The 24620-nt window shown below is 34.6% G+C and overlaps 2 protein-coding genes across 2 annotated transcripts; both read right to left on the minus strand.

The window, feature by feature from the left end:
• Positions 1-4105: 4105 nt before the first annotated feature.
• Positions 4106-8964, minus strand: TRMT10C (tRNA methyltransferase 10C, mitochondrial RNase P subunit). Its single transcript, XM_044666805.1, has 3 exons — positions 8866-8964; positions 8339-8490; positions 4106-5647 (listed from the first exon to the last, which is right to left on the minus strand). The coding sequence occupies exon 3, from the start codon at positions 5631-5633 to the stop codon at positions 4362-4364; it is 1272 nt and encodes a 423-aa protein (XP_044522740.1). The 5' UTR covers positions 5634-5647; positions 8339-8490; positions 8866-8964; the 3' UTR covers positions 4106-4361.
• A 12433-nt stretch (positions 8965-21397) lies between these two features.
• LOC123241582 (putative protein FAM172B) lies at positions 21398-23274 on the minus strand. Its single transcript, XM_044669198.1, has 2 exons — positions 23185-23274; positions 21398-22489 (listed from the first exon to the last, which is right to left on the minus strand). The coding sequence occupies exons 1-2, from the start codon at positions 23272-23274 to the stop codon at positions 21398-21400; spliced, it is 1182 nt and encodes a 393-aa protein (XP_044525133.1).
• Positions 23275-24620: the final 1346 nt, after the last annotated feature.

Below are 24620 nucleotides of genomic sequence, written 5' to 3' on the forward strand. Positions count from 1 at the left end.
AGAGAAACATGAAAAGGTAAATAAGATGGGGGGGGGGGGGAGGTGAGAATTCTTTTTTAAGGGCTTCAGTTAGGTGAAAATGTTTATATTCCTATATAGAAAATGGATATTTGTAACTCTCAAAAACTGTTTTAACTATCATAGTAGATAGAAGAATTATTCAAAGGCAGAGATTGGGGTACTAAGTGGTTTAAGATGATATGTAAAAATAAAGGGGAGGGTGGGAATAGAAGATGACACCAAGAGAAACTTGAAGGAAGAAGAAAAATAGGATAATTTATACCACATAAAGAGGAGTATGGAAGGGGGAAGGGAAGAATACTATTTTAAGGAGAAGAAGAGAGTGGTAATAGGTAATACTTAAACCTTATTCTTGCTGGAGTCAATTCTGAGGGAAGAGCAGCTAGATCCACTGTAGTATAGAATTCTACCTTACTCTACTGGGAAGTTAAGAGGGGAAAACCAAGGGGGGAGAGGGACAGGGAGTATCAAAAGGGAGGAAAAAGGAGGGCAGAGGGGACTTAATGGACCTTAAAGAAAAATGAGAGGGGAATAAGAAGGGAGGAGGTGGGACGTAAAGTAAAATAAGGGTCAGGAATAGGGGGATTGATTAAAAGCATAACACTGGTGTAGAAGGGAATAGTAAAAGAAGAAAGGGCAAAATTAGGGGAGGAAATCAAAATGATGGGGAATACACAGGTGACAATCATAACTCTGAATGTGAATGGGATGCACTCACCCATAAAATGGAAGCAAATAACAGAGTGGATTAGAACCCGAAATCCTACCATAAATTGTCTGCAAGAAACACACATGAGGCAGGTAGACACACATAGGGTAAAGGTAAGAGGCTGGAGCAAAATTTATTGGGCATCAACTGAGAAAAAGAAGGCAGGAGTTGCAGTCATGATATCTGAAAAAGCCAAAGTAAAAATAGATCTGACTAAAAGAGATAGGGAAGGTAATTACATTCTGATAAAGGGCAGTATAGACAATGAAGAAATAGCAGTAGTCAACATGTATACACCAAATTGTATAGCATCCAAATTATTAAAGGAGAATTGGAGCTTAAGGAGGAAATAGATAGTAAAACTATACTAGCGGGCGTCCTGAAACTCCCTCTTCCAGATCTAGATAATCAAACCAAAAAATAAATAAAAAAGAGGTAAGAGATGTGAATGAAATCGTAGAAAAATTAGAGTTAAGAGGTATATGAAGAAAAATAAATAGGGACAAAAAGAAATACACCTTTTTCTCAGCAGCACATGGTACTTTCACAAAAAATGACCATGTACTAGGGCATATAAACATTGCAAACAAATGCAAAAAAAGCAGAAATAATAAATGCAACTTTTTCAGGTCATAATGCAATAAAAATAATAATTAGTGAGGGTATATGGAGAGGCAAATCAAAAATTAATTGGAAATTAAATATGATTCTCCAAAACTGGTTGGTTAAAGAACAAATCATAGAAACAATAATTCCATTGAAAAGAATAACAATGAGTAGACATCATATTAAAACCTATGGGATGCAGTCAAAGCAGTACTCAGGAAAATTTATATCCCTTAGTGTATATATCAACAAATCAGAGAGGGAAGAGGTTAAAGGGCATGCAAATTAAAAAATGAGAAAGAGAACAAATTAAAAATCCCTAGATAAAAACTAAATTGGAAATCCTAAAAATCAAAGGAGAAATTAATAAAAATGAAATTAAAAGAACTATTGAATTAATAAACTAGGAGCTGGTACTTTGGAAAAAAACTAAATAAAATAGACAAAGTACTGCTTAATCAAAAAAAGGAAAGAAGAAAATCAAATTAACAGTATCAAAGAAGAAAAGGATGGCCTCACCTCTAATGAAGAGGAAATTAAAGTAATTATTAAGAACTATTTTGCCCAATTATATAGCAATAAATACGGCAATCTAGGTGAAATGGATGAATATTTACAAAAATGTAAGTTACCTAGATTAACAGAAGATGAAATAGAATAGTTAAATAATCCCACATCAGAAAGAGAAATTGAACAAGCTATCAAAGAACTCCCTAAGAAAAAATCTCCAGGGCCAGATGGATTCACAAGTAAATTCTATCAAACATTTTTAAAGAACAACTAATCCCAATTCTATACAAACTATTTTATAAAATAAGCAAAAAAGGAAACTATAAATAAATTAGGTGAATATAGAATAGTATACCTGTCAGATCTATGGGAAAGGAAAAAATTTTAAGACCAAGCAAGAGATAGAGAATATCACAAAATGTAAAATGAATCATTTTGATTACATTAAGTTAAAAAGGTTTTGTACAAACAAAACCAATGCAAGCAAAATTAGAAGGGAAGCAACAAACTGGGGAAAAAAAAATCTTTATAACAAAAAACTCTGACAAAGGTCTAATTACTCAAATTTATAAGGAGCTAAATCAATTGTACAAAAAAATCAAGCCATACCCCAATTGATATATGGACAAGGGACATGAATAGGCAATTTTCAGATAAAGAAATCAAAACTATCAATAAGCACATGAAAGTGTTGTAAATCTCTTATAAAGAAATGCAAATCAAAACAACTCTGAGGTAACACTTCACATTCTAGCAGATTGGTTATTATGACAGCAAAGGAAGGTAATATGTTGGAAGGGATGTGGACACTAATATATTGCAGGTATAGTTGTGGATTGATCCAATCATTCTGGAAGGCAATTTGGAACTATGCCCAAAGGGCTTTAAAAGACTGCCTGCCCTTTGATCCAGCCATACCACTGCTGGGTTTATACCCCTGTTAAAGGGAATTCTTGATTCACTTTGTCTATTTTGAGTTAACACTTGGTTAACATTGACTTAAGTATCCCTACTTAGTACTTCACCAGACACTAAGAGTGTTCACAAGTCATCTGCTAAAGTGGGTAACAACTCAATCAGTCGGGAAATTGTGAATCCTTTTTGATGAGTTTACACCTCCAGACACAAGAGGTGGATCCTGCAAGACACTGTCCCTCTAGGCAGTGCAAGACAACTTGAAAGCTCTGATTGGCCCCTGTGAAAAGGGAAAAAGGATAAGAAGTCACTATAAGATCCCTGAATTTCTGTGGCTACAGGTTGGCTTCAGGAGTTGTCCTTGACAGGTCGCTCTCTTCAGCTTGAACTGCCTCTTAGAGGGAATTTGGTTGAATGAATAGCTGGCTTTTCTTTCCAGACTTCTAGAGAGAGATTAATTCTGGTAGAGGGTTAACAAGTGCTGCTGGGCTGAGTCAAGCACCCAAGCAATATTTAGCATGATAGACTCAATATTTTCTCTACCCTCTTTTTGTATTTCTCAACTTTCACTCTCTCCACTTACTTTGTAAATAAAAACTATTGAAAGTCATTTTGACTTGAGCTATATTTTAAATCAGCGACTACCATATTTATAATTTTCGCATATTTTAGTCAAACTCTTAATTTTAATTCCTTACACCCCAGAGATAATAAGGAAAAAGACTTGTACAAAAACATTTATAGCTGTGCTTTTTGTGGTGGCAAAAAATTGGAAAACGAGGGGATGCCCTTCGATTGGGGAATGGCTGAACAAATTATGCTAACTGTTGGTGATGGAATACTATTGTGCTAAAAGGAATAATGAACTGGAGGAATTGCATGTGACCTAGAATGACCTACAGGAAGTGATGCAGTGTGAAAAGAGCAGAACCAGGAGAATTTATACACAGAGACTGATACACCGTGGCACAATTAAATGTAATGGACTTCTCTACTAGCAATAATGCAATGATCCAGGACAATTCTAAGGGACTTATGAGAAAGAACTGTGGGAGTAGAAACACAGAAGAAATACAACTGCTTGATCACATGGTTTGAAGCGGATATGATTGGGGATGTAGACCCTAAATGATCACTCTATGGCAAATAATAATATGGAAATAAGTCTTGATCAATGACACATTTAAAATTCAGTAGAACTGCTCATTGGCTATGGGAAGGAGTAGAAGGGGAGAGAAAGAACATGAATCATGGAATCATGAAAAAATATCCTAAATTAATTAATTAAACTTAATTTTTAAAAAATATGGGTGGGAATCAAATCATCTGACTAGAAGACCAAACTTAATAAAGTCACAATTTATTGTTTTATAGAAATGACAGTAGTTTAGCTTTACCAGGGCCTCATTTCCCTTAAGCACTCTCTCAGGAGACAAGTACTATTTAGCAAACTAGCCAAATATCTGTTCCACTTGTAGTATGGAAAAGATTTTTTTTTAAGAGATGAATATCTGATTCCCAATCAGCAATCTAAAGAAAATATAATATTTTGAGCTAATGATCATCATTTAAACATTCTAGCACTGATTGTAAGATTGTATTACTCTTCATTCCACCATGCTTTACTGCTCTGGGCATTTAAAGACTGTTTTTTAAATGATTTCTTAATCTCTGACTTATTTTTCTGTAAACTCTTGGCCAACTTCTTGGGATAAGTGGAAAGATCATGAAAGCCACTATGCTTTCTCCTTGGAACAAACTTTAGTGCTTTTTCCCAATCACTAGTATTTTTAATAGTTAATAATATACGAATCATTTGGTCTAAGGTAAGATTTTTACTTCCTATTTCCCACTGAAGATATTGGTCCAATGGGAGACGTTCAGTTGCTATATTTAGTCGTTTTGCATTTGCAAAGGATACTCTGGGTTGCAAACATTTATCAACAAAAGAGCCAATTATATAAATTTTGTCATGTCTGAAAGTAGTCATAACATTGGGAGAATCAGCTGTCAAATAGATAAGACTCTCTCTTGGGAATATATCTACATGTGACTTTTCTGTTGTTGTCAAAAGCAATTTATCCCATTTCTCTGCATAACGATTAAGTAATTCTTTGTGATAACCACCACCAACTTTGAGATTGCAAAAATATAGATGGAAAGGATCTATATTTTTTCGATTGGCTCCTTCACTTTCTAAGAGTTGGCACACAGTGTTCTTCAAATCTCTCAAAGGCATGAAATTTTCATAAGCCATGTCAAAAATTAAAGGCTGGCCAAACATCATTGCCTGCGCATTTCTCCAATCCCATTCGGTTTTGAAAGCTCTGTCCTGAAGTGGCAAGAGAAAAGTGTTCTTTAGCTCTGTAGTCTCAGATTCATCAACATTTCCAAGTTGTTTTTGCTTTTCAATTTCAGCCATTTCTGCTCTTTTCCTTTCTTGTTTTTCTTTCTTAGCTTTTTTATACATTTCTTTCATGAATAAAAATTTGAGTCTTTTCTTCTTAGACTTTTTGCTGGGACATTCTGCAATCGTTTTGAGGTCCTCATCACTAATATGTTCCGGCACTTCTCTGTTAAGTAGTCTACACATCTCAATCCACTCTCTAGTTGCTGTTAGAGTATCATCTGAGGTTGTAAAACTATTTATTTCATCTGGCAAACTAGATTTCATTGTATTTTTCCAATCATTTAAATCTATATTCTCAATAGGTGGTGCATTCTCCTTATTAGGATAAAACAAAACTGGTGTCCTAGAAGATAGGTGTCTCTGTAGAATGGTAAAACATAAATTTGCTCCTTTCTTGTGAACAACAAACGGCACAACAGATTGACTAGCAAAGTGTCTTAAAAATGTGAAACAGGCAGTCATTTTGTAGGAGAAACCTAGAAAACAAGTAGTTATATAATGAAAATTTACTTAAATTTTACTGAAGTAAATAAATTTTAAATAAAATTTACTTCATTAAAAAAATGATACAATAAGCAAATGCTGTCTCAATCTCCTAAGCAATTGCTAATGATGCTGGTCTAAATTATACAGGTTAGGGGGCAGCTGGGTAGCTTAGTGGATTGAGAGCCAGGCCTAGAGACGGGAGGTCCTAGGTTCAAATCTGGCCTCAGACACTTCTCAGCCATGTGACCCTGGGCAAGTCACTTGACCCCCATTGCCTTCCCTTACCACTCTTCTGCCTTGGAGTCAATACTGTGTATTGACTCCAAGATGGAAGGTAAGGGCTTTAAAAAAAACAAATAAATAAATAAACAAACAAACAAATAAATAAATTATACAAGTTATTTTTAAGAAATATATATTAAAATAGAAGTTTGTGACAAATAGTCATAATTTTTAGGTACATCTTTGTTTCAATTAGAACTTGGTTTGAAGAAACTTATGGCCAGTTTCCAATCTGAAAGCATGCAGGGAATATATGCACCTGTTATTGTAAAAATTATCCAAGAAGACTATTTCTCCTTAATAGCAGGGAGAATTGAATCAAATTTATAATAACATTAAGTCATTCCCCTTGACAAATGGTCAAGGATAAGAATAAGCAATTTTCAGATGAAGAAATCAAAGCTATCAATAATCACATGAAAAAATGTTCTAAATCACTCTGATTAGAGAAATGCAAATTAAAAGAACTCTGAGGGGGCTGCTGGGTGACTCAGTAGATTGAGAGCTAGGCCTAGAGATGGGAGGTCCTAGGTTCAAATCTGGCCTCAGACACTTACTAGCTGTGTGACCCTGGGCAAGTCACTTAACCCTCACTGCCTAGTCCTTACTGCCCTTCTGCTTTGGAACCAATACATAGTATTGATTCCAAGACGGAAGGTAAGGTTTTAAAAAAAAAACCCAAAACTCTGAGGTACCTAACCTTATACCTATCATATTAGACAATATGACAGTAAAGGAAAATGATAAATGGTGGAGGGGGATGTGGCAAAATTGGGTCACTAATGCATTATTATTGATGGAGTTATAAATGATTCAACCATTCTGGTGGGCAATTTAGTCATATGAAAAAATAGTCTAAATGCTAGAGCAGGTGGAAGAAAAAAAGGTTCAGGAAAACACTTAAGTCTAGTAGTAAATGGGTCCAATCATTCTGGATAACAATTTGGAACTATGCCTGAAGGGCTTTAAAACTGTGCATACCCTTTGACAGATACAACTGTATCATAGTTGATGCTACTTTTACATTTGTACTCCAAAAGAGACCAAAACAAAAAGACCTATATATGCAAAAATATTTATGGCAGTTGCTTTTTGAAGTGGCAAAGAACTGAAAATTGAGGGAATGCTCATCAGTTGGGGAATGGCTAAACAAGTCTGGGATATGACTATGATGGAGTACTGCTGTGCTGTAAGAAATAAGGGGAGGATGGTTTCAGAAAAAAAAACATGCCAAGACCTACTATGAACTGAGGCAAAGAAGTCTGAAAAGAACTAGAAGACCACTCTGCCCAGTAACAAAAATGTTGTAATGATGACCAACTGTGAAAGACTTACTACTCTAATCAATACAATGATTATTGTATTGGATCAATAAATGATCCAAGACAATTCCAAAAAACTCCTGATAAAAAAATGCTATCCATAAACGATCAGCTTGGTGCAAATATCAATAACCTGGAAATAGGTTTTGATCAATGACACATGTAAAACCCAGTGGAATTTCAAGTAGGCCACAAGGGGGTGGGGAAGGGAAGGGAAAGAACATGAATCTTGTAATAATGGAAAAATATCCTAAATCAATTAAATAAATAAAGTGCTATCTACCTCCAGAGAGAAGTGATGAACTCTGTGGACAAATTTAAGTATAATTTTCTCACTTTATTATTCTTGCTTTTTTTTTTTCCAATATGGTGAATGTGGGAATGTGTTTTGCATAATTTCACATGTATAACTGATATCACATTGCATGCCTGCTCAGTAGGTGAGGGAGGGGGAGGAGGAAGACAATTTGTAACTCAAAATTTAAAAAATAATAAATTGGAGAAGGAAAAAAATACACTAAAGCTATATTTGCACCCATAATAAGTGATCCCTTCTTATTCAGAGACCAGGTCTATAATGTCAAAATCCTCAATAACAGAAAAGCCTACAAACTCAAATAGCAGCATTAAGAAAAAAAAAAAAAAACTAAAGGAGCTGTGATAAGGAATAACTGGGGGAACTACTGTTCCATGTCCACCATTCCAAAAGGAAGCAGTCTGGATATACAGAATTATACACTAAAATTACAATAATAGTTCTTTTTAAATTAGATATTATTTTGAAACCCTGGATAATTTTAGGTTCCTTCCAGCTTTAAACTTTAATTTCTGCTTTAATCACTGATGTTACTTCAATAATTAAGTGACATGATTCTGCAAGAAAAAAATTTGCAAACCTGTTATACAAAAAAAACCCAACTACTTCAGATATTAATAAAATATAAATTTTTGAGAAAAATAGAGTATTCTGATTTTAATATATGGTACTATAATTTTACTCATTTAAATTTCGTATGAGGTGTCAGTATATAAATGAAATTTCAAAAGCCAGTATTCAGTTATAAAGTAGCCTCTTACCTAGTAATCTGACTTTGCAGTCCTCTTTATTGATTTTTAAGCCTTTTCCATCAAAGGCTGTAGGTCAGAAAAGTACAGTACATTTTATTTTAACAGCATTATCGGGTCATAAACTCCAACCACGTGTGTAGTTTTCTTGGTGGTAATCCACACTAGAAAAACAAAAGAAAATTAACGTTTTTGTTTGCCTCAATTTTAAATGTAAAAAATATCCACAGGGTACCGGGGATACAGAATGAACACGAGGTTGGAGAAAGTTCTTGGTTCCTAATGCTTTTTGGGGATTTAGGGATGCAGCTTTGATTTGGAAAAAAAAAAATCTATTTTTAAACCCTCTGACCCTCAGTGACTTCACTTGTACAATGCAGATTTGCTCCCATCACGTAATACTAGTGCGAGGGAAGCGGTAACAAGTGACTACCATTCAAATGCTTATATCCGTGGAGTGTGGGATAAAAACAAAACAACAACAAAAAGATTCCCAGCTCTCTCCTTTCGCCTTTCCCCTCCCCTCCCCTTCTACTGACCTCCTTGTTCATTCAGGCCCGAGAGTGTAAAGGTAACTAGAAGAGGGAGCGGAGGAAAAGGTGGCAAAGTCCCAACCCCGAAACGCAGCGTGGTCTAGTGTCCCGGATCCAGTCCCCAAAATCTGCCTGACGTCACATTAGCGCGGGATGGGAAGTCCCACCTCCCGACAAACGTTACGCAGCATCGTACACCACGGGGAAGAGCAAGCTTACATAGGGCGCCCTTTGATGACGTAGGAGAGAGGAGTATAGTTTTTTGCCCACACTTTGAGGGTGCTCGCTTCCCTGTCTGCCGATTTGATTGTTTGTTGAGAGGTGGAGGTACGGAACCAGCCGTCCCTATTCCTCTCTCTCTTCCGTAAATCCCTGACTCAAGAATTTTTCTCTAACAAGCCCTCCCCAGCCTGACACGATCCGGCATGGTCTGTGTCCATGGGGTTGGGTGTCTGATGTTAGGCTTGCGCCTCTCCCCAGAGGAGTTGTCAAGATGTGGCGCAGCAAATGCAAACAGACTAGTTTTTCTCTTTAATAGATATGTTTATGCCACAGTTTTCTCTCCCTATTGCCTCCAGTGGGAAATATCAATGTTCTACACAATCTACAGCTTCATTTAATAACTCCAGTTCTAGAAATTGTACTTTCAACCAAACTGGACAAGCTCTTTACCTCGTATCTTCTTGCTTCGTTGCATTTGCTCGTGTTGTTTAGTATGCCTGGATGCTCTTCCTTCCAAAAACTGACTTTTTAGTAATGCTGTAAAAATTTGAAATTTTGGAATGCTAGTATATCTGCTTTATTCACAAAAAAGGACATAAAATGGAAAATTATCATTTTTAAGTAAACAAAATTCAAATAGCTGGTCTGGAGGGAGATGGAGTCTTTGAGGGTGGGAAATAACATCAGCGGAGCTCAGTGGCTTGATGGGGAGGCAGGTCTAGAGAAAGGAGATCTTGGGTTCAAATGTTGCCTCAGATCCTAGATGTGTGACCCTGGCCTATCCCTTACCACTCTTCTGTTTTGGAACCAGTACTTGGTATTGATGAATGTAATGGTTTAAAGAAGAAAAAAAAGACGTACTAACCAGGAGTAGAAATTCATGAAGTAAAGGTTTGAGAAGACAGGAAGCTGAGTCAGCAAGAGTTTTCTGTAGGGTCTGGTGTTAAGGACCATGTCACCAGTACAAAGGGTTTAGTATTCCTTAGTATCTTCCAACTTCCAGTGATTTATGATCCTAACTATAGATACTTCACCAAAAAACTATCTACATTGCAGACTTGAAACTTTCTCCTTGAAATCCTAACTACTCTCCAGGCTCTTGTAATGGGTAGAGGCTTAGCCCTGGATTGCCAGTGTTCTTATTCAGGCCTTGGGTCCAGGGGGATAATGAAACAATCCCCTTGTTTGTCACTAAGGGAAAAGATTCAGTGGACCTCAATATGGGCTTTTCTTCTCTTTTTTACCCTACATTCTATTTGCAAAGAAGGGAATTAAGAAAGAGAAGGAATCCAATCAACACAAGTAATTTATAATTGTAGTTGTCATGTGTTAGTCTTCTTTTCCTTTTCTCCTTAGCAAGCCAAATCCTTGATCTCTGATTCTTAAATTTTCTTCTTAATCTCTGTTTTGTAAAGTTGTGCTTATGACTATTACTTCTCTAGATCTATGCCCATCCTAATCCTAACTCCTTTTTCGTGACCATTATCTTGTTTCTATATCCTTGTTGAGTTTAATGTATTTCTATACACCAATCTTTCACTCTGTCTCTGCCTGTCTCTTAAGATCATCAATTTCCCTATCTTACCTCCTCACCCCTTCTTTTGTTTGTAAATCCTTTTTTAAAAAAATAATTCTTATTTTCTGTCTTAGAGTCAATACTATGTATTGGTTCCAAGGTAGAAGAGTGGTAAGAGCTAAGCAATGGGAGTTAAGTAACTTGCCAAGGGTCACACAGCTTGAAAGTATCGGAGGTCATATTTGAATCCAGGACTTCTTGTTTCTAGGCCTGACAGGCAATTTACTAAGCCACCTAGCTGTCTTCTTGTATATTCTTTTTATTACACAGCTAAAATCACACCCAGTCTCAGTGTTAGTATTTTTCTGTGACCTTGGAGACAGCAATTGTCTAAAGCAGTGATTCCCAAAGTGGGTGCTACCACCCCCTGGTGGGTGCTGCAGTGATCCAGGAAAGCGGTGATGGCCACAGGTGCATTTATCTTTCCTATTAATTGCTATTAAATTTTTTAAAAATAATTTCCAGGGGGCTAAGTAATATTTTTTCTGGAAAGGGGGCAGTAGGCCAAAAAAGTTTGGGAACCACTGGTCTAAAGGTACACTTTTCTATTAGAAGATTATTAAAGAAAAAACTAGAAAACTAATAAATTAAAAATCCCCAACTAAATGCCACATTGGAAATCCTAAAAATCAAAGGTGAGATTAATAAAATTGAATGTAAGAATACCATTGAATTAATAAATAAAACTAAGTTGTTTTTATGAAAAAAAAAATAAACAAAATAAACTATTGGTTAATATGATTTTTAAAATAGAATAAAACCACTAAAATCAAAGATGAAAAGGGTGAATATATGACCAATAAAGATAAAATTAAAGCAATTAGTAGTAGTTATTTTGTTCAATTATATATCAGCAAATTTTAAAAAGTAAAATGAAAGTATAAATACAAAAAATATTAACTAGATTATCAGAGCTGGAAATAGAATATTTAAATAAATCCATTGTAGAAAAAGAAATTGGGGTCACCTAGGTGGCTCAGTGGATAGGGAGCCCTGCCTAGAGACAGGAAATCTTGGGTTCAAATGTGATCTTAGACATTTCCTTACTATGTGACCCTGGGTAAGTCAGTTAACCCCAGTTGCCTAGTCTTTTCTTGTCTTCTGACTTGTAACTGATATTTAGTATCAATTTAAAGACAAAGGGTAAAGATTTTATTTTTATTTAAAAATTTTTTTATTTAGAATATTTTTCCATGGTTACATGATTCATGATTTTTTCCCACCCTTCTTCCCTTCCCCCTCCCAGCACTGATAAGCAATTCCACTGGGTTATACATGTATCATTGTTCAAAACTTACTTCCATGTTATTCATATTTGCAATAGAGTGATCTTTTAACATCAAAATCTTAATCATATCTCCATTGAACTACGTGATTGACCATATGTTTTTCTTCTCTGTTTCTGCTCCCACAGTTCTTTCCCTGGATGTGGATAGAGTTCTTTCTCATCAGTTCCTCTGGATTGTCCTGGGTCATTGCATTGCTGCTATTGGAAAAGTCCATTCCATTCCATTGTGCCACAGTGTATCAGTCTCTGTGTACAATGTTCTCCTGTTTCTGCTCCTTTTGCTCTGCATCAATACCTGGAGGTTAAAGGGCTTTTTTTGTTTGTTTTTTAAGAAAGAAAAAAAGAATATGCTGTAAATGAACTTCCTAAAAAAAATGCTTCCAAGCCAGAGGGATTTACAAGTAAATTCTAACAAACATTAAAAGGTCAATTAATTCCAATGTTAAATAAATCATTTGAAATAATAGATTAAGAAAGACTTTTACCAGAATCCTTTTATGAAACAAATATGGTCCTGATACCTAAACCAAGAAGAGCAAAAACAAAAGTATAGACCAATTTCATTAACGAATATAGATGCAAAAATTCTAAATAAAATACTAGGAGACTACAACAATATGTTACAAAGATTATACATTGTGATCAAACAGGATTTATACCAGAAATTTGGGGATAGTTTAACAACAAAAATTATATTAATATTATATGATATTATGTGATTAATGAATGATTAGTGAATATTAATATGATTATGATAATAGCAAAATCTAATTATTATATCAATAGATTCAGAAAAAGTCTTTGACAAAACAGAACATTCATTCCTTTTAAAAACACTAGAAAGCATAAGTATAAATGAATTTTTTCTTAAAATGATGTGAAGCATCTATTTAAGACCGTCAACAAGTATTATTTGTAACAAGAAAAAGTTAGAAGCCTTCCCAATAAGATTAGAAGTGAAACAAGGATGTCCTTTAGAACCAATATTATTTAATATAGTATTAGAGATGTTGGTAGTAGCAATAGGAGAAGAAAAATAAATTGAAGGAATCAGAATGGGCAAAGAGGTAATAAAACTATTTCTTTTTGCAAACAATATGATGGCATATGTAGAAAATCCTAAAGATCCAACTAAAAAATTAGTTGAAATTATCAATAATTTTAGCAAAGTAGCAGGATATAAAATAAACCCACATAAATCATCAGCATTTTTATATATCACTAACAAAGTTCTGCAATTAGAGATAGAAAGAGATACTCCATTTAAAATAACCAGAGACAGAATAAAATACCTGAAAGTATACCAAAACAAACCCAGGAACTATAGGAACATAATTATAAAACACTTTTCATACAAAAAAAATTCAGATTTAAATATTTGGAGAAGTACTAATTAATTGTTCATGGGTGGGCAGAGCCAATATAATTAAAATTATAATCCTTCCTCAACTAATCTACTTATTCAATGTCATCCCAATCAAAATTCATTTGGAAGAACAAAAGATCAATACCATAGGAATTAATGAAAAGAAAATATAAAGGAAGTCTAACAGTACCAGATTTTAAACTGTGTTAAAGTAGTAATTATCAAAACTATCTGGTACTTGCTAAGGAATAGAAAGGTAAATCAGTGAAAAAGAACAGGCATACAATATACAATAATAAAAGATTATAGTAACTTTGTATTTGACCAAAGTATAGATCCAAGTTTTGGGGATAAGAACTCACTATTTGGTAAAAATGTCTGGGATAATTGGAAAGTAGTTTGGCAGAAACTAGTTAGAAACCAATATTTATACCATTTACTAAGATAAGATCAAAATGGATATATGACGTGGACATAAAAGGATATAAAAATTAGAACAGGGAACATATTACCTATCAGATTTGTGGATAGGAGAGGAATTAATGTGTAAAAAAGAGCTGGAGAGCATTGTGAGATGTAAAATGGATAATTCTGATTACTTTAAATTAAAAATTAAAAAGGGCTTATACAAATAAAATAGTGTAGCCAAAATAGAAATAAAATAGAAAACTAGGAAGAAAATTTTATAGACAATTTCTTGGATGGAGATCTCAGCTGAAATATCTAGAGAACTTGTCAAATTTATAAGAATAAGAGTCATTCCCCCAATTGATAAATGGGCAAAAGATATGAACAGTTTTTGGATAAAGAAATCAAAGCCATATATAAATATATGAAAAAAATTCTCTCACTACTGATTAATGCAAATCCAAACAATTCTAAAGATATCATCTCATACCTATCAGGTTGGCTAAAATGATAAAAGGGCAAAATGAAAAATGTTGGAGGAGATGTGGAGATATGTGGAAATACACTGTAGGTGAAACTGAACTGATCCAATCATTTTTGAAAGCAATTGGAATTATTCCCAGAGAATTATAAAATTGTATAAACCCTTAGATCCAGCAGAGAAAAAGGAAAAGAACCTATATGTTCCAAAATATTTATAGCAGCTCTCTTTATGGTGACAAAGAACTGGAAATTGGGATTCAAATGCTGTGAAATACTGACAGATTTGATAACTAACTTAAAATTAGAGTGATTCTAGCACTTTTACTTCAATTAATTATGCTAATTTATGCTTTTGACTTTATTGTTTCACCTAAAGCTGTTTTAATAATGAATTATCCAGTCATTTCACAATATTTTTACTCATTATGTATAGAGAATGCTCTACTAGGCACTGAGTACCTAAATCCCATGTTTTATTTTGTCTTTATATAAACTATTTTATACTCAAACAATCCAGCTATTTATGTCGACAGTGAACGTTTTCCAAAGAATATGTTATTCTTTTTGGTCTCATTTTATATATTATCATGATTGAAATAAAATGCATCATTGCAAAAAAAAATTCCCCTATGAACTGCAGAACAGCTGAACAAATTGGATTATATGATTGTGAAAGAATACTACTGCCCTATAAGATGAACAGGTTTATTTTTTTTAAACATGGAAAGACATACAGTCATTTCTGGCTATATCATGTGCGGTTCAGTTATCACGGCTTCACTGTATTGCAGGTTTTAAAATATATATATATATCTAATTCTGTATCACTGAGTTTTTGCTATAATGCAGGATTTGGGGGATTAATGCAGTACTGTACACAATGGAAATCCATTATGCCACTTCCGCTTGCATAAGTTTGCCAACATGAGATTGTACAGGGCACATTATTGGCAGATGGAATAAAAGGCGACCAACCACAATGCTATGTTCTGTATCCTAGGTGCTGATTGGCTCAGTGACTGTAGCATCGCTTTGTTTACTCTCCACTATGCCCACAAGTTCAGCATCCCTCCTTGTCCACTTCACATCCATTTCTGATCACTGGGTGTAGTGTCACTCTGCAATGTTGTGTTTTTATAAAATTTTTGTAAAAGTTTGAATTCATTTCAAGCCCTATGGCACCCAAACGTTCTGCACCTTCTAAGGCTTCTGGCAGTGAACCCAAGCACTAGAAGAAGATGCTTACCATCAAAGAATAATAAAATAAATATAACACTGCTACTCTGTGGATTTTCACCTACCCTGAGGGTCTCTGGAATGTAATTACATTGATAGGTGAGGGATCATTGTACATGAAATAATGAAGAGTGAAATGAGTAGAACCAAAAGAACATTAAATACAGTTATAGACTTCATATAATGCTGACATAGTCATAGTCACTTTTTTCATGGGGTGTTAGAATCCTTTCATGGGTGATAACCAGGATTCCCTTCATTGGGTTAGTATAGGGCATACATGCCTTACTTCATAATTAAATCAAATATTAAAATCATATGGGGGTAGGTAATTTCTCATTCACAGGATCCAAGACCTCCCTTCTCTAGGCCTGGCTCTCTATCCACTGAGCTACCTAGTTGCCCCATTTGACTTCCTAATTTAAAAAATATATATACTTAATTCATTAATCCTCTCTTTTTCTATTTTGTTAACATATATTTGTAAGGGTGATTTTCCCCTTGAGAACTGCTTTCTCTACACCACAGAAAAACTTTGGCCTGTTATGTTTTTTTTTTTAATAATTTTCATCTTCTTTCACGTAATTATTTTTCTTTAACATCTGTTTAAAAAAATTCCAGTTCGTGGGGCAGCTGGGTAGCTCAGTGGAGTGAGAGTCAGGCCTAGAGACAGGAGGTCCTAGGTTCAAATCCGGCCTCAGCCACTTCCCAGCTGTGTGACCCTGGGCAAGTCACTTGACCCCCATTGCCCACCCTTACCAATCTTCCACCTATGAGACAATACACCGAAGTACAAGGGTTTTAAAAAAAAAATTCCAGTTCAAAATTCTCTTCCTCTCTCCTGTTCCTCCCCTAGCCATTGAGATTAAAAGCAATAAGATTGTATAATATAGCATTGTATGTATTTTCTGTGTCTTTTGTTTGTGATCTCTGAAACAATAACTCTTACATTATTATTTGTAAAGGGTGTGTTGACTATTTCTGCCTTTTTACATTTGTTTGCAATCTCTCTGTCCTAAAACATGGTTAGTTTTTGTAAAAGTTCCACATAGTACTAAGAAATATACATATTCTTTTGCAGTCTCTGTTAATATATGTCATAATTCTTTTAGCTTTAGAATTTCCAGCAAGTAATTCACTTCCATATTTTCCCTTTAGTTTGTCTTTTTGGTGGGATGAAAAAAACAAACGACAGGGATATTGTAGTTTCCTGTCACTACTGTCTTATTGTCTATTTTTTTTGTAGCCCAGTTAATGTATCCTTTATTAATTTGAATGAGAAGGCAGTTGGAGGGTATAAACTTATTATTGATATTGATTTGTTGTCTATGGTTCCTTTCAGCATAATGTTGTTTCCGTTTTTATCCTGATCAATTTTTGCATGTTGTTTTTGCTTTTTCAGATGGCATGTTTAGAACTCCTGCTTTTTTAGATTCACTTGATGCATAGAAAAATTTTTCTCTCATCCCCTTATTATTTTGTGTATGTCTTTTGTTTTAAATGTGTTTCTTGTATGTGATAGATTGTAGGGCTTTTTTCTTATCCAATCTGGTACCCTTCTTAATTTTATCAGATTATTTAATCCATTCATATTTAAAATGATGAGAGTTAGGCTTATATTTTCCTCCATTTTAAAAAGTTATATTTTTGTCCTCTGTAAGTACAATACTATGTTTCTTCAGTTATTTTATCTTAATTTTTTAAAGTGTGGCTCTATTCTCAATAGCTTTCTTTCTCTCAACCCTTGATTCCTCCTTCCTTTTTGACACCCCTTTCTCTGGAGTTTTGATTTACAATTCCTTTTCCCCATATTTTTCTGGCTATCTAATTTGCCACTCCACTTTTTTCCCCCTCTCCTCTTCAACTAGTCCTGTTAATTAGATTTTTAAATTTCCCTTTTTGTCTCTCTTTCAGAAAGGATTTGTTTCATTGTTTTAATTATCTTCTCTCCTAGTCAGTCTATACTAGTGGTACCAAACTCAGATATGGCCAGCTTGTTATATATAAGTATCCCCCTGGGCAACATATTGACTTAGAAAACCACATATCAACATTATCTATTTCTTATTATTTTATTTAATTTGTTAGATATTGCCTAACTATATTTTAATCTGGTTCAGGCTGTACTCTGTGTTAAGGGCTGCATATAGCCTGCAAGCCATGTGTTTGACTTCTGCTCTAGACCCTCATTCCCTGATTCAAAAACTTACTTTCTTTTTCTTTGTATTCCTCATAGAATCAAAAACTTCCAAAATATCCATTCTGGACTTTCCTCTCCTGGCAATTTCAGATACTGACTTGGAGTATTTACCCCAGAAACCCCATGTGTTTCACTTCCAGGACAATGCCAATTCTTGTAGGTGTCTCAGAGGACACTAACCTATAGTAGGACCCTTTCCCCTATGTCCCTGATTATGAAGCCCACTACTGATTTATACTCTTATAATGGTATCTTCTTTCCCGTTTGCCTCAAACTTTCTTCCCTGGGTCTATGTCTCCAAATCCCCCAGATACCAAATACCATTTGCCACTAGGAATTCTGCCCCTTGTTCTCCTCCCCAATTAGGATGAATGGTTCTTTCAAGCACCAAATTACTTACACAATATCCAATACAAAATCCCAATCACCTTTAATAGAGCATCTCTCTTCACTCATAGGAACACAGATCAGTTGAACATTACATTACCAAAAAAAAAAAAAAAAAAAAAAAAAAAAAAGCAAAAGCCTCCCTCTTCAATCCTTCTCTATCTCCCTGCAGGTTCATCTCTTCCTAAGAGACCACAGGAGTCACCTTCCCCTTATTGCTAGTCCTCAATTTGAACTGAGCCTGTTTTCATGTGCCCTCTCATGTTGTAAAGTAACCCTACAAAAAAATACCATTTCATCTGTTGGTAGGACATTGCCAGATTCTCTCCATAATGCCTCAGAACCACCTCTTCATTTTTAACTCCATCTGACTTCTTGTTTCATCCAAGTCTCTGTGTAGAATAAGGAATCTTATGGTTGTCCGTTTCTCTTCATGACCTGGGCTGCTCAATTCAATCATTCCTCCTGTATATCTGTTGACTAATATTTCAGAGGAAAATAATCTCTTTAGATCCGATTGTCTAAGAATGTTTCAGATGTCTATTATTGAATGCCCATCGTTTTTCATTTATCGTCAAACTCAGATTTGTAGGTAGGTCCCCCCAGTCTACATCCTGAACTTCATTGTTTTTTAGAACACATTCTTCTATTCCCTCCTGTGTTTTCTTGTGGGTGCAGAGTATTGTTTTTTCAAATTTCCTTTCCTTTTTGTGAGGTTTTTCTTCAGATCAGTTGAAAAACTTTATTTCTCAATTGGTTTGTGAAATTTGACCATGATGTATCTTAGAGTTTACACCCTTTTTTTCCCCCTTTCTTTTTCTGGAAGTGATATATGAAGTCCTTCAATTGGTATTTCATTTTCTGTCTTCTTGAATTCTGGGTGATTCTCTTATCATATTTCTTTATTATGGTATTCAGGTTTTTCATCTTATCATATTCTTCTGGGAGAGTGATTCTTAGGTTGTCTCTACACATCCTACTTTTGAGAACAGTATGTTTTGCTTAAAGAGCATATCTTATTTTACTGTTGTTTTTTGCTTCTCTTCCAGATAGTTCTTTCCTCTGGGTATTTGTATTGTTATTTTTTTATTCTTTGGTGAGACTTTCCATCACAGATTGAAGTTTTTATATTCTGGTAATTATTTTTGCTGTGTAGGCCATGTATCCTGTTCTCATCTTCAAATTCCACAGGGTCCTCTATATCCTCAAGTGTTGAATCATTTTCTGTTCCCCCCCCCCCAAGTATTTATTATGTCTGAACTTGTTTACTTGATTTGGAAATCATATTTCTTTCTATTAATGTTTTACCTGTTCATTTATCTGATTATATTCAAGGTCTTTGAGTGTTCTTTTTCCTTAGATATTTGGTAATTTCAGTTTTCCCCCCTCTTACTTTCCCCTACTGTTTACTTTTTGACTGTGTTCCTTCTGATGGTGGTTTTCCTGGGAACTGGATTTCAAAGTGTCTTAGCCTCCTGCCATGAATAAGTCACAATATATAAAGGAAGGAATATCCTAAGATAAGATTATAGATCTATTGAAATATTTAGGCTTGGGAAATTTTCACCATTTAAAATTTTGACATGATTACATATTGTTATAATCATGTCTGATTCTATATTAAATATAATCAAGGCTTATCAGCCTAGATCTCTTTCCCAAGTGACTTTTGGAGGGATGCCTGCTTAGTTCTCTGGTCCAGTATCAGTAGCTCAGAGCATTTCCATGTTGGTGATATAAGATTGATTCCTGTAGTTTGGGTCTCTGAGACCTGGGAGAGGAGCTATTGGTTAAGATGTACAAGCTTAGACCCTTTTACTGAAGTTTTCTAAGGAGCAGACATGGCATCTCTCATTTTCCCCTAGTACTTTGCTTTCTTTTTTGTGCAGCTTCTACTTATAATTAGCATTCAAGAAAAATGAACAGATGTTTTGGCTTTTAAAGCATGTCTAGTCCCGTTCTCACTGTTCTTCACTCTGATTAATGTAATAATTTCAGAGGACTAATGATGAAGCATCCTCTCTACCTCTTGATAAAGAGGGGAGATGGATTCAAGATACAGAATAAGACACATTTTTGGCCACAGCTAATTTGGGAATTTATTTTGTATGACTATGCATTTTTGTTAAAGGGGCTTTTCTTTTTTCCACTGGGGGAGGCAGGATGACAAAGGGGATAGGATAGAAAAAAAAAAGATCAAAAAGCATCTTTTTAAAAAATGCAAAGATAGGTCATAAAGAAGCATAAGCAAGATAACGCTGAATGCTACAGATTGGCCTCATGTACTCAAATGGAAATACAAGCTGTACATAAATGAGATCTGAATTTAATTTAAAATTCTTTTTCTATTCCACTATATATATGTATATATAGAAATGTCCATTTTATTTGGTGTTAAGGTTAAGACTTGAACAATGTGTGAACCTGTGAGAGATGGCTCAAGTAGTTTTTTATCTCAGTATTAATTAGTAGAACTCAGTAGAGTGACTTCTCAGGAGGACACTCTTCTAGCCCTTTCTCATGGAGATTAGGGTGAAATAGAGCATTAGTAGCAAAGGAGGAAAGTAAGAAAGATCCTTGGATCCATTTTTCTGCTCAGATAAAGCAGAAGTTTCATTCTAATCTACATCCCTTATAGTATCACTTACTTGTATGACAATGGGCAACTAATTTAACTTCTCTAAGCCTCAGTTTCATCATTTGTAACATAGGGATAAAATCTGTGATACCATATAGTTTTTCTGAGGATCAAATAAGGTCTAGTATGTAAAGTGATTGCTATTATTATGCAAATACAGATCTAGAAGAGGCTCCCCATTTGTTGGTCCTTCCCCTTACTACTGAGGATTAAGCTGTATCTTTCATCCATCACGTTTCTTGGCATGGAGAAAATTTACTTATATATCATTTTACTATGTGCCATGAAAACAAAGCCAATCCTGCTTTATTAGATAAAGGAATTTATAAATATGAGAAAACACAGGTGCTGCTCGTTATGTTTAATTTTAGTCAGTTTTACAGAGTCACCAAAACCATTTGTAAGTCAAAGAATATAATTTGCTCTAAATTTGAATTAGGCTGCAGTAATTATAGTGGTTACCTTTAAATTCTCAAGAAAGTGGCTTATCAAAAATAACAAATCTAAAATTTGACTTTAAATTAATATTGTAAAATACAAAAAATGGCAGACTGGCAGTTTACTTTTTTTATCCCAACAAAAGTCTGCAAAATATAAAAACATTCACATTTAAGAAAAACAAAAATCAAAATCAGATAGTTATTCAGTATACTGAGGTTGAGAAGAAGTGGAAGCTGCCCTTTCATTCCAATATTCTTACTGCAGCTTTGAATAGATATGGCATCTCTCTTTACCTAAGTGTTTTGCTTTCTTTTTGTGCAGCTTCTAGTTACAATTGGCATTCGAGAAAAATGAACGGATGTTTTGGCTTTTAAAGCATTTTTGAGGTATTTGAAAATTGATTGTAGGCTGGTAGAAGGTGCTAAGCTATGATTTTCTGTACCAGCTGAAACCTTTGGACAATCCATTTTCAAAACAGTGGCTACAGGCTTATCCAATGGTTTATGGCTTGTTATCCATTCACGACAGTGGTGCTTTATCCATGCTAATAGCTGTGTGTCATTTCCCAGCTGGTGCTCTACGTGGTGTGCAGAATCAATAAGGGCTACAGCATATACTTTGTTCATTACTTCCCACTTTTTCTGAACAAGTAGGTCCATGAAAACCAAACCTCCATAACCATGGACAATGAAAGCTACATTTCTAGCTGTACTTTTCAAAATGAAATGATTCCATATGTAGGCAGTATGCTCTTCAGGTGTACTACTGTATTTTTTTGGAATGCATTGGGCACCCTTTGGCAATGAAAATGGGTTCCCAGGCTGAAACATTTCTAAGGAAGATGACTCAATAGTATAACCTTGAGGACTTAGACACTCTTTTTCCATTTTTAAATCCATGAAATTATCATTGGGATTTAATACAATGATACCATAATCTGATTGTAGTGCTAGCTGAATACAAGGTATTTGACTTCCATGTTGTAGGCCATGACGGACTATGGTCTGTTGGCTCCACTGCCCGGCTCGAAAAACTCCATGATCTTGCAGAAGGACAAGAAGAAGGGAAGTATTAGTTAAAGCGTTCTCACTCATGAAAAAGAAGCTCCTTGGTTCCATAATAGCTTGGCTTGGGATATATACTTTGTGTAGTTTGCACACCTTCTCCAAGAGCTCATAAATGTAATATTCAAGCAAATGCCCAAGGGCCTGATAGCGCTTGCTATTTCTCTCAAGGGTATTTTTGTAATAGTTAAAAATGAAGGGCTCATGTGTTTCTGTGTGTCTCAATTCAGCCTTTTCATTGAAATCATACTTAAGTTCTTCAATATATGCTGACTGCTTCATGAATTTTTGGAAGCTCAATTCCTGTGTTATCAGGAACCACTAGAAACAAACAAACAAAAAAATGACTATATATCAGGGTTCAGAAAATGTTTTGTTAACCTGAAAATTCTTTTTCCCTTAAAAAAGTTCTTTCCTGAAATCAAGTGAAAACTTTAGTTAGCATATTAATATTACACTCTGAGACCAAATTCCCTACCTCCAAAATCATTGTGGATTTAGGGATATGAATAATTTGGCTGTAGGTGAAGAAATGAGTAATCAGAATACTTGATCGCTATTTGTTATTTAACACATCAATTTTAATAGAAAACTTTTTTACAGTTAAAAAATCTGGGTACTCCTTTGGATTTTGTTGTTACATATTTTCCTGTTTAATCTGGGCAAGTAATGGTTTATGCCCAGAGATGAAGAAAGCAAAGGTCAATTTAAAAAATCCTCTATATTTGGGGCAGGGACCAAACAGAAGCTCATAAAATAACAGATACTGATAATTTATTGAAATTTTTTTGCAAGGCTGAATTAGAGAACTATTACTATTGGGCAACAGGTATCTTAGTGCTATGAAAGATTTCCCATAGAATGCAAGTTCCTCATAAAGAGAGACTATATCTTTTTCTTTGCATCCATACTGCACAGCACATAGTTGGGCATATAGTGAGCATTCAATAAATATATAGTGACTTGAATTCATTCATTTTTGAGATGCACAAAATCTCTTAGTGAATATATTTTACATTGGTGGGATCCAGAAGAATCAACATCACCAGCCTTGGAAAAAGGCTTTCCCAATAGAATTTCTTTACTAGGATTTCATCTGTTACCATTTCCACTTCTCTCAAGCACATCAAGATATAAATTTAAAGACAACATAATTAAACATAACATAAGATGAGATACAAACAGTTCTAGTAAGCTTAATTTCTTAAAGGACTGTTTATGATGGTCTCCCAAGCTTCAAAGAATCATTTGTCCATTATTTTTAATACTTGCTAGCATTTAATCTTTCTCTCCATCTCTTTCTAGATATTTACCTAATGCAACAATTCTAAGCAGAATAAGCAAAAAAATTTAAAAGTATGGGAGCATATTTTTAGCAGAAAAAATTTAAATCAGGTTCTTTATAACCTGTAGAATGTAGGCTCATTGAGAGCTGAGCTTCTCATTTTTATCTTCGTATTCTCAGTGCCTGTGAAGAAGCCTGGCCTAATAGATATAGAGTTGGCCTTGAAACAGTAAGACCTGAGTTCAAGCCTTGCCTTTATCATAGACATGATGGTTAATATCTATTATTTAAGTGTGTCTATATATACATATAGATATCCATATATATCTGACCCTGGGTAAGTTAATTAACCTTTTAGTGTTTTAGGTTAACTAGGTAAGAATATAAGCTGCAGTGAAAGAGCTGAACTGCACTGGAAGAAGGGATAGACAGTGAAATCCTTGAAAATGAGGACTGTTTTTTGGCCTTTCTTTATAACCTTAGTTCTTGGCTCATTTTGTTGTATAGTTGTTTCTGAGTCTTTATGTCTCCATTTGGGGTTTTTGTGGCAAAGATATTAGAGTAGTTTGCCATTTTTTTCTCCAGCTCATTTTATATATGAGGAAACTAAGGCAAACAGGGTTAAGTGACTTATTTGCCTAGGGTCTCATAGATAGGAAGTGTTTGGATTTTGATCCAAGGCCCGGCACTCTATGATATATTGTGCAATCTAGTTGCCCATACTTGGCACATAGTAGGTGCTTAATTAATGCTTGCTGATCTGCATAGATCCAATCCTTATTTCTTTCCCCTGTGCCCAGGACATTACAGTGTGCTTAGTAAATAATTTGTTGAATTGACTCTTTAATTTTCTGTCCTGGGAAAGATTGTTATGGTTGGCAAAACAACTGTGGTATTCTATTCTATATAGTTGGTTGTAAATCATTTCAGTGAAGCAAAAGCAAAAAAAAAAGTTTATTCAGAATATTTGAACAAGTATTAGTACCTTTTTGTGGTGAGATATGAAAAAGTTATATCTAATTTTCTTATTTTTATCAGTTGCTTTCAATAATTTTATGCTATTATTATAATGCCTTCCTTCTCCCAAGTAACTTAGTCACAGTAACCAATAAAATCTATGACTAATGTTGGAACTAGAATCCATGCCTCCTACTTACAGATAAATAC

This window comes from Gracilinanus agilis, chromosome 3 (assembly GCF_016433145.1).
Source record: "Gracilinanus agilis isolate LMUSP501 chromosome 3, AgileGrace, whole genome shotgun sequence".
In the NCBI taxonomy this organism is placed as follows: Eukaryota; Metazoa; Chordata; class Mammalia; order Didelphimorphia; family Didelphidae; genus Gracilinanus; species Gracilinanus agilis.